Genomic DNA, 19,757 nt, shown 5'->3' with positions numbered 1-19,757 from the left:
CTGCTGGAGGAGTGTTGTGCCAATGCAGCTCATAGATGGGGCACCCTGTGCACCAATGGTAAAAGGAGGGAATGTTGGAGGTGTTTGTTGGGGTGTCCGTCACATGGGGTTGCTTTGCCCTGGATAGTTTCTTCAATGCTATTGCAGCTACACCAATCCAAGGCCTGACAGCTGAATGAATGTTAAGTATGATAAAAAAGAGACAGCAAAAGGAGTTTAATCAGGCCAACTGGCTTTTCCTCATCCTTGACTTTCCTATTGATAAGCATTATGGGTCTTGGCAAGGGAGGAAACCTTTAACAAGATAATAACAAATGGAAGAATCCATTGTCTGTACTGGCTGCAGCTCAAATGCTAAGTCCAGAGGGAACCCAGAGTGTTGTGAATGCAAGTCTACATTCAGCCTCAGTGATCAGGCTGTCCATCCTTTCTGGGTGGTCTACAGGGGGCTGACGAGCCACATGTCAGTCATACAACTGCAGACTGAGATAGCTGCTGAATCCTTTTACCTTTAACGAAAGTAATAACATAATGAAGTGACACTGGTATTAGCGGTCCCCTGCCATCTGGGTTTGAGAAATGAAGTTAGAATAATGGACTAGAAAGCTGTATTACAGAAACCCAGTACATTGTATAAGAACAGTCTGTAAATGAAGGAGTTACAGTGAAAGGAAAGGCTGGTAGGTGTAGAGGATGTTGGATGACTAGAGAAATTGAGGGTTTCGTGAAAAAAAAGAAGGAAGCATATGTCAGGTGTAGACATCGAGTGAATCCTTAGAAGAGTATAAAGATAGGAGGAAGATGCTTAAGAGTTCCCTCAGGAGGGCATAAAGGGGATATGAGATAGCTTTGGCAAATAGGGTTAAGGAGAATCCAAAGGGTTTTTACAAATACAATACGGACAAAAGGGTAATAGGGAGTGAATAGGGCCCCTCAAAGATCAGCAAGACAGCCTTTGTGTGGAGCCACAGGAGATGGGAAAGATACCAAATAAATATTTTACATCAGTGTTTACTGTGGAGGAGGACATGAAAGATATAGAATGCAGGGAAATAGATGGTGACATCTTGAAAAATATCCATATTACAGAGGAGGAAGTGCTGGATGCCTTGAAACACATAAAGGTGGATAAATCCCCAGGACCTGATCAGGCGTACCCTAGAACTCTATGGGAAGCTAGAGATGTGATTGCTGGGCCCCTTGCTGAGATATTTGTATCATCAATTGTCACAGGTGAGGTGCCAGAAGACTGGAGGTTGGCTAACGTAGTGCCACAATTTAAGAAGGGTGGTAAGGACAAGCCAGGGAACTATAGACCAGTGAGCCTGACGTCAGTGATGGGCAAGTTGTTGGAGGGAATCCTGAGGGACAGGATGTACATGTATTTGGAAAGGCAAGGGCTGATTCAGGATAGTCAACATGGCTTTGTGCGTGGGAAATCATGTCTCACAAACTTGGTTGAGTTTTTTGAAGAAGTAACAAAGAGGATTGATGAGGGCAGAGTGGTAGATGTGATCTATGAGGACTTCAGGAAGATGTTCAACAAGGTTCCCCATGGGAGACTGGTTAGCAAGGTTAGATCTCACGGAATACAGGGAGAGCTAGCCATTTGGATACAGAACTGGCTCAAAGGGTGGTAGTGGAGGGTTGTTTTTCAGACTGGAGACCTGTGACCAGTGGAGTGCCACAAGGATCGGTGCCGAGTCCTCTACTTTTCAGAGGTATAATTAGTAAGTTTGCAGATGACACCAAAATTGGAGGTGTAGTGGGACAGCGAAGAAGATTACCTCAGATTACAATGGAATCTTGATCAGATGGGCCAGTGGGGTGAGAAGTGGCAGATGGAGTTTAATTTAGATAAATGTGAGGTGTTGCATTTTGGGAAAGCAAATCTTAGCAGGACTTATACACTTAATGATAAGGTCCTGGAGAGTGTTGCTGAACAAAGAGACCTTGGAGTGCAGGTTCATAGCTCCTTGAAAGTGGAGTCGCAGGTAGATAGGATAGTGAAGAAGGCGTTTGGTATGCTTTCCTTTATTGGTCGGAGTCTGAGTACAGGAGTTGGGAGGTCATGTTGTGGCTGTACAGGACATTGGTTAGGCCACTGTTGGAATATTGCATGCAATTCTGGTCTCCTTCCTATCGGAAAGATGTTGTGAAACTTGAAAGGGTTCAGAAAAGATTTACAAGGATGTTGCCAGGACTGGAGGCTTTGAACTATAAGGAGAGGCTGAACAGGCTGGGACTGAATTCCCTGGAACATCGAAGGCTGATGGGTGACCTTATAGAGGTTTATAAAATTATAAAATAGGATAAATAGACAAAGTCTTTTCCCTGGGGTGGGGGAGTCTGGAACTAGAGGGCACAGGGTGAGAGGGGAAAGATATAAAAGACACCTAGGACAATTTTTTCGTGCAAAGGGTGGTACGTGTATAGAAGTGGTGGAGGCTGGTACAATTGCAGCATTTAATAGGTATCTGGATGGGTATATGGATAGGAAGGATTTAGAGGGATATGGGCCAAGTGCTGGCAGATAGGACTAGATTAGGTTGGGATATCTCGTTGGCATGGACGAGTTGGATCGAAGAGTCTGTTTCAGTGCTGTACACCTGTATGACTCTATGACTCTAAAGTGCTTTTCTATTATTCATGTTTATTCATATCTATTGTTCATAATGAGGAGAATTGCGAAGATTCTTAAAGTTGTGATCTCCGAGCAGGTATTTGATTTCATGCGATGACGATAATGATGTTCACTTTCTTACACTTCAGGGAGAGGAGAGGCAGAGAGCATCCTCAGCATTTAGCAGACTACAGGCAGCGATGGAGACACTGGGATTCACAGCACAAGAGCAAATGGCCATTTGGCACGTACTGGCAGCCATCTACCACCTTGGAGCTGCTGGGGCATGTAAAGGTAATGCCATCCAGACAGGGTGGGGCATGTAAAGATAATGCCATCCAGACAGGGTGTAGCTCTGGAGGAAGACCATAACCTACTTTTGAACTTTCCCATAATTTCCAAGTGGTTTTATTGAGAGCTTCTGGCGTTATCAGACTCATAACTGGAGTGTAGATCAAGAGGTTTACTTTTGTAAGTTGTGAAAACAAAATTTGAAGCATTAGTTGCAAAAGCAAATTGTGGAAATCTCAAAAGACCCAGAAGATACAGGAACAGAATTAGGCCATTCAGCCCGTCGTCTCTGTTCCATCTTTCAATGGAGATCATGGCTGATCTGATAATCCTCAACTCCACTTTCTTGCCTTTTCCTCATAAACCTGTGATTCCCTCACTGATTAAAAATCTCAGCCTTGAATATACTTAATGACCCAACTTTGACAGCCCTCTGAGGTAAAGACTTCTACAGATTCACTACTCTCTGAGAGAAGGGATTCCTCCTTATCTCTGTTTTAAATGTATGACTCCTTATTTCTGAGATTATGCTGTCTGGCACTAGACTCTCCCACAAGGGGAAACTACCTCTGCATAGCTACGGTTTCAAGCCTCTTAAGAATCTTAGCTGTTTTGATAAGGCCTCCCCTCATTCCTCTACACCTCTGGGAGTATGGACACAGTCTCTGCTCATGAGACAATCCCTTCATGTCTCAACTGAATGAAACTACTTTGGGCCACCTCCAATGCAATAATTTATTTCCTTAAATAAGGGGACAAAAGCCCTTTACATATCCCTGATGTGGGCCGACTTGTATAGTTTTAGCACGATCTCCCAGCTTTGATACTGCATGCCCTTTGAAATAAAGGCCTAATTTGCTTCTCTCTTATCCTCTGAACTTGAATGCTAGAAAATCCACACTGCCTGTGGGAGGAAACCAGAGCACCCAGAGAAAGCCCACGCAGAGGCAGAATGTACAAATTGGACACAGTTGCCTGAGGCTGGAATCAAACCTGGGTCCCTAGTGCTGTGAGGCAGCAGAGCTAACCACTGAGCAACTGTGCCACGTTGATAGTTTACAATCCCAATTATGTGTAGATCAAATCACATTTGACTTAATTAATCTCTGATTGAAAGTTTTCTTCCTTTTCTCAGAGCCTATCCACAGTCTGTCATGTAGTGCACAGGGGGAGGACAATACCCATTCAAAACCTAACTACAGTATATAAACCGAATGCAAACATTCTATTTTTTGTCTGATTAGCTTCTTCTCTTCTCCCAAGTACCAGTTACATGTTGTTTGTGACAGCTACATGTTCTGATTGGATAATCAGTTATAACTTACAGGGCAGCACTTCAACTAACTGGAGTAAATACAGCTTTGGTATTTGTGGCTCAGATAAGGTTCTTCTTTCCTGAGTCATTTGTGATGTCTCCTGTAGAATTATTAACTGCTTCCACCTGAATGATAAAATCATGAGTATTAGTGGAGTGATCTATTGTGGCACAAATTCCAGACTAGACGGCCCTGTACCTTTAAGACAGTTAAATGACATCATGATGTGACATTCCAGTGCTAAGAAGGTCCCTCGCCTTCAGGCATTTTCGGTGTAATGGAGTCAATGCATTCAGTTGGGTTACATATGTGTCATGTAATGTTAGTAAGGATAGAGCAATCCGTGCTGTGTGTGTAAGTCTGTGAAATTGCTATTGTCTAAGTAAATAGTGTTGCAAATAAACCTCAAGGTATGTGACCCAACAACAGCCCAGATTTTTATAATATGTTGCACAGGCTGTTATGTAGAAAGCCTCAAGTGCATCAAGTGCCATAATAAAATGTCTCCTTTAGGATGTATTACTGATTGTGTTTTGTATCGTGTGAAGTGAACATGGGTGTGATAGTATTAAATGTAAAGTCAGTGTTGTTTTAGGAATACAGTCGAAGCTCATTCCTCAGAAAGAGTATCGTATGATTTGCAAAAACGTTATGATTTGGAGGTGCCAGTGTTCGACTGGGGTTCTCATTTTCTGCAAGGGAATAAACATAATTATTCATGTGGGCACCATAAACAAATGTACTGTTTGGAGGGTGAGCTGTTTCTTCAGGTTAACTTAATATATCTTTAATTATCACTAATGCACCTCTTTGACAATGAGAGTGCAAGGAAATAGTACCAGAGCCCTGGAATAATGCTGATCATGGGACCACAATATAGATATATGTCATTTCTATTCTGGAATACAGCCAGTGTTCCTTTGCTGGCTTCAGCATGTACTGGGACGCTGGTATGTTTATTCATTTCCTGATAACATTTTGTATTCTGAGCTTCAGAAACAATGATCCAGCAGGCAAGGTTTGGCATTGATTGTAAGAAGGGTAGCACTGCAACTACAAACGGCCCTCACATTACTTCAGCTCATATTTTCACAAAGAAATGCGGTGCTGAATTACACAGGAAAAAATGTCACCGCCTAAGTCCCCTTTAATGACCATGAAGCTGCCATCTCATTGGTAGGTCATAAATATAACTGCATGTTTTATAATCAGAAATTTATTATTAATGTCGCAGGGAAAGCAGTTAATAATGAACACAGCTTATGAATATTACATTTCATATTTATTTAATTTCACAATTCATCAGTGTGACCTGAAATATAAAGGCTTAACGATGAAGTTTAATTTGATTGCATTCTTTATTGGGAGGTGACGTTTCTATGAGGGTGAGGGTCTAAAAGGTTAATGCTGAGGATTGCATGAAGCGCCAGCCAATACAATAATGTCACATGGAGTCACAAAGAGAAGGTTTTGGATCTAGAAGGATTGAAACCAAGCATTAAGGTTTCCCTTGTAGTTCCAGTAGCAATGCCTAATGTACCAACTTGACTCCTACATAGTTGCTATCACAGTGCCCATAGTGTAAAGTCAGAGGGAAATGGGTCTGGGTGGGTCGGTGTAGACTGGTTGGGCCGAAGGGCCTGTTTCCATACTGTAGGCAATCTAATCTAATCTATGTTAGTTTATAGGGCGGTACGGTGGCTCAGTAGTTAGCACTGCTGCCTCACAGCACCAGGATCCCAGGTTTGATTCCAGCCTCGGGTGATTGTCTGTGAAGTCTGCACATTCTTCCCGTGTCTGCGTAGGTTTCCTCCCACAGTCCAAAGACTTGTAGGTCAGGTGAATTGGCCATACTAAATTGCCCATAGTGTTAGGTGCATTAGTCAGAGGGAAATGGTTCTGGGTGGGTTACTCTTTGGACGGTTGGTATGGACTGGTTGGGCCGAAGGACCTGTTTCCACACTGTAGGGAATCTAATCATGTGATAAGCCACATTTTGTTTAAGACAAGAACCTTTCCTCTACCACACAGGACCAACCAGATCCTGTTGTGGCGAGGATCCATCATTCCAACACGATCATGTTCTAGCCTGAGGTCTTCATGACGAAACACAAATTCAGGCCTGACTTTGCAGCAGTTGATTATCTATGTTCATGTGACATGTTCCGAGCTGTAGAATTCTAGTGATAGTGCAGTTCACTGAGACAGCACAGCTTACCTGAGAAGCTCATCTCTAGATTCATTAAACTCTACCTCAACAGGGACAAGTATTGGGATGTTGATCCCCTGTGAAGGGTTTAGAATTTCACAATGCTCTGCACATCCTGGAAAACTGTGGAAATATATCCTGAAAAGGTTAATTTAAATGAATGATGTAGTGTCTGTGATAGATCCATGTTTTACTGATGCTATGACAGACTGTGTCAGAGCGGGGCTCAGTGTAGGACTGTCGGAATAGTATTACTGTTTCGTCTGTGACAGTACGGTCAGTATGCTGTGCTGAACCATCCAATATGGAGGGGTCTGCTGCAATCTTTGCAAAACTTAATTTTGAACACCAAGTGATTGGCTGTCAAGTCAGGAGTTTATCCACCACCCCCAGTCCCATTTCACCTTACCCCTCTTTTCATCATCAAGGCTTTCAGCACAGAGTACACAATATGAATCAACAATTATTGCCTAGGTGCTGCTACTTTCCATCTCCATTCCACCCACTCCATTCAGAGTTTGAACTAAAAGGTGTTACTGTGCTGAGGGAATCCCTTAAGAGTGGTTTTATGCAACAGTGTTGGAATAAATAGCAGGGTATTTCAACTGGGGTGGCAATCCTTCTGTTATCTCCTGTTAGATAAAGGAGAACTAGACATGAATAATGAATGGTCATTTATTACAGCTCACTGTTATTTACAAACATTTGTAAATATTGCAACCACATTGTGCCTGGGGAAGATAAACCAAAGAGGCTATTTTGTTACAAAGAGCATTCAGCATGTCATGCTTCAAGTGGTCTGTGTTAAGATGGAGTCTGAGACCTTTATCTCCTCAGGCCACATGCTAGTGATTTATCATGAACATGTGCCTCAAACATGTATTGCATATTAGCTATGGGACATAACACACCAGCAATGGGGTGGCATGGTGGCTCAGTGGTTAGCACTGCTGCCTTACAGCACCAGGGACCTGGATTTGATTCCACCCTCAAGTGACTGTGTGGAGTTTGCATATTCTCCCTGTGCCTGCGTGGGTTTCCTCCGGGATGCTCCAGTTTCCTCCCATAGTCCAAAGGTGTGCAGGTTAGACGGATTGGCCATGCTAAATTGCCCTGTAGTATCCTGGGATGTGAAGGCTAGGTGGGTTAGTCATGTGAAATATAGGGTTACAGGGGTGGTGTAGTGGGGGAATAGGTCTGGGTGGGATGCTCTTCAGATGGACAGTGTGGACTTAGTAGTCTGAAACGTCTGCTTCCACAATGTAAGGATTCTATGACTATTGTGCAGTTGATTTGTATTTACTGTATGCTTGGTAATTGTTAGGGGCAATTCAGATTTTTTGACTCTTAGAGCTAAGTGATATTTCCAAACTAGAAGTAGAAGACAGGTTACAACTTTATATGGAGTGATCTTTCTGCACCTTAGAGTCCTGAGTCATTAGGATCCCTAATCCCTGTGACTAGGAGACGGTGTTGATAAAAACATTCTAAAAAGACCTTGGGTTGAGACAGTGTAGGACAGATACTCATAAAGGAAGAGATAACAACATCCAACGGAAGCAGAACTCTCCTTGCATTGCTGTAATAATCCATCATTAAAAATCAGGACAACGCTAATCAAGTTAGATGACAAGATTTTTATGCAATGCATGTTAGGTTAAAAACGAGATTCATCAACAATGAAGCTGGGTAATGGAGATCGACATCTTGTTTGTGATTTGCACAATTGATTACAATGGGTTCTCTCTAGTTAATTATTTAAACAGGCTACCGCTGCAATTAAATGGGATGTCATGATTACAAAATGTTCTTACACCATCAATATCTTGGATGTGCAGCAATGTTTCTCAGATGTATGTTGAATAGAAGTTTCAGAAACCTTAAGGGATGTGCATGAATACTTAAGGACAATGTACAGAACAGGCTCACAGCTGAAATTCCATCTGCTGATGTCCGTTTCTGACACATCACTGTTTGTGAGAAGGGAGAGAAGGGAGGACTTTAGAAGCAGCAGACACTCCGAGCTAGTGAATCATTGGGCAGGAGAGCAGCAAGAGTTGTGAAATAAAGCTACTGTCTCCTCACATAGAATACACACAGATGCTGCAATCCTTACTGTGATTTGGAGATGCCGGTGTTGGACTGGGGTGTACAAAGTTAAAAATCTCACAGCACCAGGTTATAGTCCTACAGGTTTAATTGGAAGCACACTAGCTTTCAGAGTGACGCTCCTTCATCAGGTGATTGTGGAGGGCTCGATCGTAACACAGAATTTATAGCAAAATTTTGCATTGTGATGTAACTGAAATTAAACATTGAAATAGCTTAACAGACAATCAATTTTTCAATGTATAATTTCAGTTACATCACACTGCAAATTTTTGCTATAAATTCTGTGTTACGATCGAGCCCTCCACAATCACCTGATGAAGGAGCGTCACTCTGAAAGCTAGTGTGCTTCCAATTAAATCTTTTGGACTATAACCTGGTGTTGTGTGATTTTTAACTTTGTACATCCTTACTGTGTGTATTCTAGGTGTTCTTGGTAGCATTGACTGAACTTACCTCACCCTTAAAAAATTAAATTTCAATGGTATCTTACCTCTTCCCTGATTAGGGGGGTAGCCTTCTTGTTGAGGGGTAGGGGTGTGTTGAAGAGGGAGGGTGGGAAGTGGTCTTTAATTTCCAAAAAAGAATCAAAAGATATGCGGATGCTAGAAGTCGGAAACAAAAACAGAAATTTCTGGTGAGACACTCAGCAGGTCTGGCAGCATCTACAGAGAGAATACAACGTTAACGTCCTGCTCCGAGGAAGGGTCTCTGGAATCGAAACGTTAATTCTACTTTCTCCCCATGGACGCTGCCAGGTTGGCTGAGTTTCTCCAGCAATTTGTTTCCACTTTAATTTTTCTTTAAACTGTTAAAAGTAAAACTGAAACAAGGCAGTGTGATTACTTCAAGTAATTGACAGTAATTGAGTGCATGCTGTGCTGGGGCATGAATTAATAGTTGCAAAGTTTTGTTGAGACTGGAGGTGATGTGCCACTGAGAGAATAAAACGAGTTCAAGAGAATTGATTGAAGTGCTCTCCATGGACATGTGTGTGTATATGTGTCATCAGCAAAGCCCACCAGCAGTTTCTTTATAATATCTAGGCCAATCAGCTGGTTCCCACAGGTTAGACATTATCACCTACCAGCAAACTGGAGCTTTTGCCTTGTTACTCTCCACGTAGACCATGTAGACACATTTCTGCAGTGCGACAGTGAATGTGGCACCCCAAAATACATAGTCACAAAAAAATTAGTTCCTAGCTCTTTACAAAGAAGGGCACAATAGTGTGGATCAGTTAAGTTTGTGAGACGACTTGTGTGTGGGCGGACTGATGCTAATGGCCCTGATAGACTGTCAAGGTCTTTGCTCATAGAATTCCGACAGTGTGGAAGCAGGCCCATTGAGTCAACACTGACCCGCTGTGGAGCATCCTGGCCAGACTAATCCTCTTAACCTTGCATTTCCATGGCTACAAAATGTGTTGCTGGAAAAGTGCAGCTGGTCAGGCAGCAAAAAAGGAGCAGGAGAATTGACATTTCGGGCATAAGCCCTTCTTCAGGAATGAGGAGGGTGTGCCAAGCAGGCTAAGATAAAAGGTAGGGAGGAGGGACTTGGGGGAGGGGCGTTGGGAATGTGATAGGTGGAAGGAGGTTAAGGTGAGGGTGATAGGCCAGAGAGGGGGTGGGGGCGGAGAGGTCGGGAAGAAGATTGCAGGTCAGGAAGGCGGTGCTGAGTCTGAGGGCTGGGACTGAGATGGGGGGGAGGGGAAATGAGGAAGCTGGAGAAATCTGCATTTATCCCTTGTTGGAGGGTTCCTAAGCGGAAGATGAGGCGCTCTTCCTCCAGGCCTGACCTGCTGCGCTTTTCCAGCAACACATTTTTCAACTCTGATCTCCAGCATCTGCAGTCCTCACTTTCTCCTTATTTCCCATGGCTAACCCACCTAGCCTGCACATCCCTGGACATATGGGCAATTTAGCATAGCCAATCTACCCTCACCTCCACATCTTCGGACTGTGAGAGGAAACCCATGCAGACTGTTGGGCGAGGATGGAATCAAACCTGAGTCCCTTCTGCAGTGAGGCAGTAGCACTAAACACCGTGCCACCCAGTGATGATTCTATGACTCTTTGCCTCGTGAGCTTGTTCCAGAGTAATAGGCCTTAAGCTATATCACCACTTGCCTCTCTTCAACAGAGAGAGATGCCAATAACCACAAATGGACTGTAGCTATTTACTGTACCCAGTGTCACAAGGCAGATGGCATAACCAGGGGTCTTCTGACTCAGCAGAGATGGCTTTATCTCCTTAATTTGATCCCATCCTGCACCCTAATTTGGAGCAGCTCTGTGATGGACAGGGTTTCGATAATCACTTTGAGAACCAGAGAAACATGTCTAAAGCAGCATCTTATATCTCAGTTGAGTGGGTAAACTGATTTTATAAGATCCATTGAATTGGTGGGAAGCTGAAATTAAGAGGAACCCTATTCAGATTCTGGTAATTAAAAACACCTCTTGCTATAGTTTCAAGGATGACTTTGTTATGGGGATGTAGGGTGTGGAGACTACATTCTCTACAATTACAATGCATATGGCATCTATCAAAATGATTTAAAACACATTCATACAAAAGTACTTGTTGTCTCACTTCCTCAAGCTCCATAAATATATAAATTTCATGTATCATTACTTGCTGATGGGTTAGGGTTAATTAATTTTATCATAAAGTTCTGATGAAGGAGCTAACGAGAGCATTTGTTTTGAAATGTGTTTTGGAGTTTTTCCCTGAAGTTCTGTGGGGCTAGGACGGAGGGATAACTGGGATTAAAATCCAGCTCAGCAGCCTGGACTGGCACCCAGGTAGAAAGCTACTTTCCTGTTTTGTAATTTGGTTTATTACAAACCACTTCCCAGACCAATTGTTTTAGCTGTTTTCAGATTAAAGAAAAAAATTAATTGGCGAGAGGATTTTTCCCTAGGGAAGGTTGTATCGATATGCACATTGACACATCATAAGGGCATGCATAATGTATGATGTGATTATGCACAGAGCTTAGATCTTCAATGCTCAACAAGGCTGCTTTACAAGGGAAAGGGCATTTATTGCTGCGCTTCCCTCGTCTTTGGATTTATTTTCCATATAATTAAACCGACGCATCAGATTCAATCATAATCTAAAGTTCATCAAATTGCAATTTTCCTCTGATTTTCAGCGAATTTAATTGGTCAGTGGCTGAGTCAAATAGGCTAGATACAAAAATAACAATGTACATGTCAGATTGTCAATCCCTCAGCTAAGGCAAAGCTAAGTCTGGATGAGCATCTGACTGTAAACCAGGATTCAGGTTATTTGCCATGCTACTCAAATCCCAGCTGAGTTTCCAAAGTGTGTAATCTCCAATCGAAAATGCAGTCTACTTTCTCTGTCATTGCGTAATATCTCTTGCCTCAGTTCATCAGCTGCTGAAACCCTTATCCGTGCCTTTAGATTGTGCATTCCCAGCCCATCTCCCCTGCTCCACAAACTCTGTTCCTCTTATGTTTCCAATATCCATTGCTTTTCACCTCTCATCCCCATTCTTACTGTCTGTCTTGGACTGCAAGTCTTCCCTGCTAACTCAAAATTAAAATTCCTAACCTTGTTTAAAGTCTGCTCCTAACCTTCCTCATCCATCCCCCACTGTGATAACCTGTAGGTCAAAAACATCCTGTTTCCTGGAGGAACAAGTGGTGTTCTGGAGCCATCAGCTGTGACTTCTGGATTGGGAATTGACACCATCTATTTCTCACCTCCAAGTGGGAGAATAGGAATCTGCATGGAACTAAGACAAGAATAAATAATAATGAGATGTTAATATGTGTAAACAGACCTCTCACTAATGAGATTCTCACCCTGCCTTTCAAACCTTGGGTGGGAAATCAACCTTTTTTCTTCATATTTTCCAATCTCGATATAATTTGCCAATGGACTTGCATTGCCCACATTATTCAAAGTTAACAATCACATGACACCAGTTTATAGTCCAACAGGTTTGGAAGTACAAGCTTTCAGAGTGTTGCTCCTTCATCAGGTGACTAGTGGGGCAGGTTCATAGGACACAGAATTTATAGTGAAAGATCAAAGTGTCAGACAACTGATGTGATGTATTGAACAAACCTGTTAAGTCTTTAATCACTTAGAATGTAGGTTTAAATTGAGTAATATGTAAATCCCAGTACTTCTTTTGAGTTACATCCCTGAGATGACTGAAGGTTTTATCAGTATAAAAGAAAGTGACATCTCACCTCAGACAATGCATTAAAGGTATGAGGTTAGAGTCTGTCTCGAATCAGACTGGTTCTATTTCCAAAGTAAGAACTTATAAAATGTCCCATTGACTGACTGCCTACATATTGTGTGCTTTTTGAACAAAATAGAATGTGTCTGCAAATGCAAATTCACCTCTGCACCATACCATTTAAGGGCTGGAACATACTGCCACAGCATGAACACCATTACAGTTCTGAAATGAACCCACCCCAGAAATAGAGAGGGTTTGAGCCACCTAGGGAAGGAGACGCTCATTGCAATGTACTCAAGTGCTCGTGTGCTGCTTTTTTTTATGGTTGGTCAGTTAAGTTTCTGGTCACTGACATCCCGCAGGGCTGAAGTGAATTGTATCAGTGATCATGGTTTGTGGAATGCAATTGCATTAATATTATTGATGTTGCTGTCCACTGCCCCGAGTCTTCATTTCGCTGTATCAATGCAATACAATTCCAGTTGAATGCCTGATGTTTCCCTGAGTTACATTGCAGTCCATTCACATAAGAGGCAGCTTCACTTGAGACAAAATCATCTGGCATCATAACAGTCCCGCACTTAAAGGCCAACTATACTTCAGTCATGTCTCCACAATTTTATATGTTTTCAGGAGAGAGCAAGAGAGGGAGAGATCTGTGTTTTTGTTGACCTGTGGTCTCTCCCATTGGAAGACCAAAACAGACTGAGGTTAAATGATCTTCAGTGCAACAACAGCTCATTTGACCCCACATGGCTGTAGTGATGTTTTGAGAGGCAGTGACATTTTGGGAATGTTACTAGACTAAGCATTGTAGGCTATTACTCTGCAGTCATGGGTTCAAATCACCCCATGGCAGCTGGTGCTACCTGAATTCAACATATACATCCTCAATATGAAGCTAGCCTCAGTAATAGTATCCTTGACAATTATCATTGATTGTTGTAAATACCCATTGGGTTCAGTAATGGAGAGAGAAATCTGCCATCTTTACCTGGTCTGATCCGATCTGACTCCAGACCCACAGCAATGTGCTTGGCATTTAATCTGCTTTTTGAAATGGCCCTTGCCAAGCATTCCATTCAAGGGCAACGAGGGATGGGCAGCAAATGCTGGCCTTGCCCATATGCCATGAAAGAATGAAGAATAATCTACATGGAGGCTCCTTCCCCTCACCTCCACTTGTCTCTTCCCATCCTACTTCTGTTTCCCTCTATTCCTTCCTCAATCATAGCTGCTGATTTGCTTTTGTTGAAGACCAGTTTCAGCCCCTTCCATGGAACCAAATGACATTGTTTGATCTGTTGGTGGCTATTGTTTTTCTTAGCCTAAATTGCTCAGGGCTTCACCCACAAAAGGAAAACTTTCTCAGCATCCAACCTTCTGAGCCCTTCTGTAATTTAAAAGGAAAGGTTCGATTGCGAGATCTACATCACCTTCCAAATCCCTCATTTCTAAGCGCATTACAGACAGATAATAGAAACTGAGATTGCTGTCCTTACAGAAGCAATTTTCAAGAGCAGATTTCACAATTATATGGCAAATCTTTAAAGCTTTTGAGATAATGAATAAATAGATATCACTGACCATTGGGCTAGTAACCAGAGGGCACTTATATAAGATGATTGGCAAAGGACCAGAAGTGACATGAGGATTTTTCTTTTACTCAGCGAGTTTTTGTGATCGGGGATATGCTGCTTTGTAAGGGTGATGAAGCAGATTCAGTAACAACTTTCCAAAAGGCATTTGGGTTTATTTTATTGGAATGGTTTGAGGCATGGTGAGCAATCCATTCAATGGCTTCTACTGAGACACTGTAACTAGTTGAGATGTTTCTATCAGGGCAGGAGCTCACTCATGGTCTGACTCAGAATACCACAGTCATTTGGTTCTTGCCTTTCACTTATGAGGCCCATGACCCACATCAGCCTTGGCCTGTCCTCCAGCTGGTTATGGTTAAGGTTAAGGTTGCCCAGATTTTCCATGGAAAGTTGAAACTGGTCAGTTGTCAGGTTTGGGTGGTCAGTGATGATTGTGACTCCTGGGAAGAGATGGGACTGCCATCAATCTTCAGGATGTGACCTGTGTTCCAGATGGAAATGGGAGTGCATTTTTTTTTGAGGTCCTGTGTCAATAGGAGAGCTTCATTAGATGTAAGTCATGTTGTCTGATGAGGATGAATTCTGTGTGGATATCTGAAGCCACCCAAGATGTGTTTGTCTCAACATCCCAAAAATAATCCTTATGACTTCCCTGAGGTGAATATCTAACATGCAGCTCCTCAGTCAAGTGATGTAGCTGTACTCTGCTACTGGGTAGACCAGAGGGAGCATCAGTTCTGCTGCTACTTGTTGTTCTGACTTGCTGGAGTAGTGCACTGGAAATCAAGCACAACTATTCCCAAAATTGCTGCAAATGTTTAAAAATACCAAAACTTCCCCAATGTACCTGACTTTCAGACTCAGGTTAGTAGAATACATAGACCAGGTTTCTGTACTGAACAATAATCACTGTTTATTACCCGTTATTAGACTCTATTTATAGGTAAACAGTCATAAGGCACGGTCATGGGTGGCACGGTGGCACAGTGGTTAGCACTGCTGCCTCACAGCGCCAGAGACCCGGGTTCAATACCCGCCTCAGACGACTGACTGTGTGGAGTTTGCACATTCTCCCCGTGTCTGCGTGGGTTTCCTCCGGGTGCTCCGGTTTCCTCCCACAGTCCAAAGATGTGCAGGTTAGGTGAATTGGCCATGCTAAATTGCCCGTAGTGTTAGGTAAGGGGTAGATGTAGATGTAGGGGTATGGGTGGGTTATGCTTTGGCGGGGCGGTGTGGACTTGTTGGGCCGAAGGGCCTGTTTCCACACTGTAAGTAATCTAATCTAAAAAAAGGCATCAGCATATACTATTAATTAAAAGCCCTTATAAGCTTGCACTCCTGTCCGTGTCCCTTACATATGCACAGACAGACAAATAGACAGATTATAGGTAGGGGAAATTCTGCAGAGACAGTTCAGTGGTCTTTATTCCCAGGTACTGCTGGTGAGATGAACTTGATAACTCTACTTCTGGCCAGTGCATTGCATCAGTCATCTTTTTTCAGTCCCTTCAACTGAGTGGTAAGGAATATGAGGTGACAGGTAGACTTGTAAAAAGTCAGTGATGTAGTTATAAATTATAGCTTATGTTACGATAGAGGGTAAACCCTCCTGCTTAATTTAACCCAGCAACACAGGAAAGATTTATCTTGTGCAGTAATCTGTGACAATTTGATAGGCCAAGAGCTAGTTAAAGTAACAACTTTATTTCTTAAAATGCAACAGAGAATAATTAACTAATAACTATTTACAACTCCTTCCTCTAACCTATCTTTTACTTTCCCTGCTACAATACTAGTCCAATAAATCCCCAATTAAGATTTACCAAAATTCAACTTTTCAAAAACCAGCCAGATGTCAAATCTTCTTTTCTTCTTCTTAGGGGTTTCTGCTTCACAGGTTACTGATAGATAAACATACCTTTAAGAGAGCTACTCTCTGGGCAGTTTGCAGATGTTGTTGGCTTGGCAGTTCTCCTCCCAATTGTTCAATTTTCTCCAGTCTTAAACCCCCAAAGCATCAGATTGTGTCCTCGGCTTTTAAGATTGTCAATATACTCAATTGAAACTTGATTGGAGTTTGTTTTTTTTTGAGATATAATTTAAACTGATTAGCCTAATTCAAATCTGTTTTTGTCTCCAGGAAACCAGCTTCACTAACTGCTGGACCAAAAGGTTACATTATAATTTATTTCAGAACATTTGGTGCTGTCAGGTAGTTCTGTTGCTTTTAACTTTCTTAAAGGTACAGTATACCCACATCTTCATAACACCTCCCCCCTTAAGAAAAAGCGAACAAAATAAAAAGATGGTCTCATTTTTTTCTATATTTAAACACATTACCCTAACATACAGATAACTTTAATATAAATTCACCTTAATTTCTTCCCATGTACCTATATATATAACATTAAATAAATACAAATTTAATCTAAACTTAATCAGTTAAATCCGCGATAACGCATCTGCAATTACATTCTTACAACCCACAATATGTATGAATTTAAAATTAAAAGTCTGTAACATAAAACTTCAACAAAATAGTCTTATATTCATGTCTTTAAAGCGTTCTAAAAATGTAAGCGGATTGTGGTCAACCATGTACAACTGCCTCCGACACATTGTTCGTGACATACACATTACAATGTTGTAAAGCCATTACCAAAGTCAATAGCTCTTTTTCAATCGTGGAGTATTTCCTTTGGTGGATGTTGATCCTCTTCAAAAGTAACCAACTGGCAGTTCAATCCCATCCTCATCTTCCTGTCGGAGTACAGCTCCAACTCCAATGTCACTAGCATCAATGGTGACTTTAAAAGGTTTTGAAAGTTTGGTGTAGCTAAAACTGGTTTGGTGGTTAATATTGATTTCAAATGGTTGAATGCCTCCTGGCATTGTTCTGTCCACCGAAACTATGAGTTCTTCTTCAGCAAATCGGTTAACAATGCCACTACACTGCTGACGTTTGGAACAAACCTCTGATAGAATCCACTGAGCCCTAAGAATCAAAGAACCTCTTTCTTCAAGGTTGGTCATGGAAACTCCTCGATGGCCATCGACACCTCTGCTTTCGTGATTTCTGTTTGATTTAAGTTTATCATCAGTTTTGCTTCTCATAGTTGTTCAAAGAGCTTTGCCAACTGTACCATGTGATCTTTCCAAGACCTACTAAAGATCACTACATCATCCAAATAGACTGTACAGTTTGTTGACCCAGCCACAATTCTGTTCATGAGTCTTTGGAATGTGGGGGTGTGGTCTTCATTCCAAAGGGCTACACTTTAAACATTTGGAGTTACAAACGCAGAAATTTCTTTCACTAACTCTGATAAAGATACCTGCCAGTAGCCATGCATGAAGTCCTACTTGGTGATGTAACTGGCTTATCCAACTTTCTCGATACAGTCCTCCAATCTAGAAACTGGATGTGACTCTGATTTTAAAATGGCGTTGACCTTCCAATAATCCACGCAGAATCGTTGAGTCCCATCAGGTTTGGGAACTAAGACAAACAGTGAACTCCACTCGCTCTGGCTTGGTTCGATGATGTTCTTGTCGAGCATGGTCTCCACCTCCATCTGGACCTGTCTGGTTTTGAAAGGATTAAGCCGATAGGGGTGGTGTTTTATCAGAGCAATATTCCCTACGTCTGCATTAGTCCTCCCTATCTGATTCTTACACAGGTCCTTTTACTGCAGTAACAAATGTTTCAACTGCATTCTACGTTCCTGAGAAAGACAACTTACTAATAACCTATCCCACTCCTCAAGGACTACTTCATTTTTTAATCTATTTTGAGGCACATCAAAATCCACATCCTCTGGATTGGTTTCCTCATTCTACGGGGTAATTACTAACACCTGTTTCTCCAGTTTTTTTCTCTCTAGTGTAATACAATTTCACATGACATACCTGATACCATTTTTTTCTATTTGGCATCTTTACTAAATAGTTGCGTGATTCAACTTTTTCTCAAGTTGATAGGGACCACTAAACCTGGCTTTGAATGGATCTCCTATCACTGGTAACAGTACTAAAACATTATCCCCTTGGGAAATTGTTGGGGTGTTAGAGCGTTTATCTGCCACCTGCTTCATTCTACGCTGTACCTCCTTTAGATGCTGTTTAGCTAACTCACCTACTCGATTTAATCTCTCCCACACCTCTGATGCATAATGTAAGTGTGAGATCTCTGACTTTAGTCCTGTCAATGTTTCTTTAATTAATTTCAAAGGGCCTCTCACTTCATGCCCGAATGTTAACTCAAAGGGAGTGAACTGAGTAGATTCATTTGGGGCATCTCTAAAGGCAAACAATACGAATGGGATACCTTTATCCCAATCGTTCAGATAGTCCTGCTCTCAACATGGTCTTCAAGGTCTGATGCCACGTTTCTGAAGCTCCCTGGGATTCAGGATGATACGCACTGGATTTAGAGTGCTGTGTACATAAGCTATCCATAACCTTCTTAAACAGTAAAATGTGACCCTTGGTCTGACTGAATCTCTCTGGGTAGCCCATACTGTGTGAAGAAAGTTACTAACTCCTCTACTATCTCTTTTTGTCTTGATACCCCGTAATGGAATTGCCTCCAGAAAAATGGGAGACACAGGAATTATGGTTAACAACTACTGGTTCCCACTTTTAGTTCTCGGGAGGGGAGGTAGACGATCAATTACAACCCATGTGAAAGATTCTTTAACTGCAGGAATTGGCAACAAAGGCGCTGGTTTTATTACCGCCTGTGGCTTACCTACCATTTGGCATGTATGACACGTACGGCAAAAGTTGACCACATCCTTGTGCATTCCAGGCCAATAAAAATGTTTTTGTACCTTAGCCTGAGTCTTTTGTTCCCCTAGGTGACCTCCTACAGGTAGTTCATGTGATACCCGTAACACCTCCTGTCTGTATGCTACCGGCAACACAAGCTGGTGCACTTCGGCCTATTTCTCTTCTGCACTAACCTGCTGTAGTCTCCATTTCCATTATCTTTCAGATATTCTCTGCCTCATTTTCAGAGTATGCATCCACATGTATATCTTTTATTGTATTGTCTTGCTGTTGGAAGTCTCTTAGCCTTTGAGGACTAAACACTTCTGTCTGATCCTCTGCCTGTTCAGGTTTTTCCTGCACCATTATGTCAAACAGGGTATCCACTAATGGGCGGCACGGTGGCACAATGGGCGGCACGGTGGCACAATGGGCGGCACGGTGGCAAAGTGGTTAGCACTGCTGCCTCACAGCGCCAGAGACCTGGGTTCAATTCCCGCCTCAGGCGACTAACTGTGTGGAGTTTGCATGTTCTCCCCGTGTCTGCGTGGGTTTCCTCTGGGTGCTCCGGTTTACTCCCACAGTCCAAAGATGTGCAGGTAAGGTGAAT

General features: G+C 42.3%; 1 protein-coding gene across 6 annotated transcripts in view; it reads left to right on the top strand.

Moving 5' to 3' along the window:
* The window catches only part of LOC140488098 (unconventional myosin-XVIIIb-like), a 483,418-nt gene that overhangs the window by 211,764 nt on the left and 251,897 nt on the right, over nucleotides 1-19,757 (top strand). For all 6 annotated transcript variants that reach the window (XM_072587853.1, XM_072587851.1, XM_072587852.1 and 3 more), the window contains one exon: nucleotides 2,773-2,917. In XM_072587853.1, the coding sequence (XP_072443954.1) occupies nucleotides 2,773-2,917 (145 nt within the window). The remainder of the gene's footprint in view (nucleotides 1-2,772; nucleotides 2,918-19,757) is intronic.

This window comes from Chiloscyllium punctatum, chromosome 17, assembly GCF_047496795.1.
Source record: "Chiloscyllium punctatum isolate Juve2018m chromosome 17, sChiPun1.3, whole genome shotgun sequence".
NCBI lineage: Eukaryota > Metazoa > Chordata > Chondrichthyes > Orectolobiformes > Hemiscylliidae > Chiloscyllium > Chiloscyllium punctatum.
The sequence above is the reverse complement of the archived record's forward strand: the minus strand, read 5'-3'. Positions and strand labels throughout refer to the sequence as shown.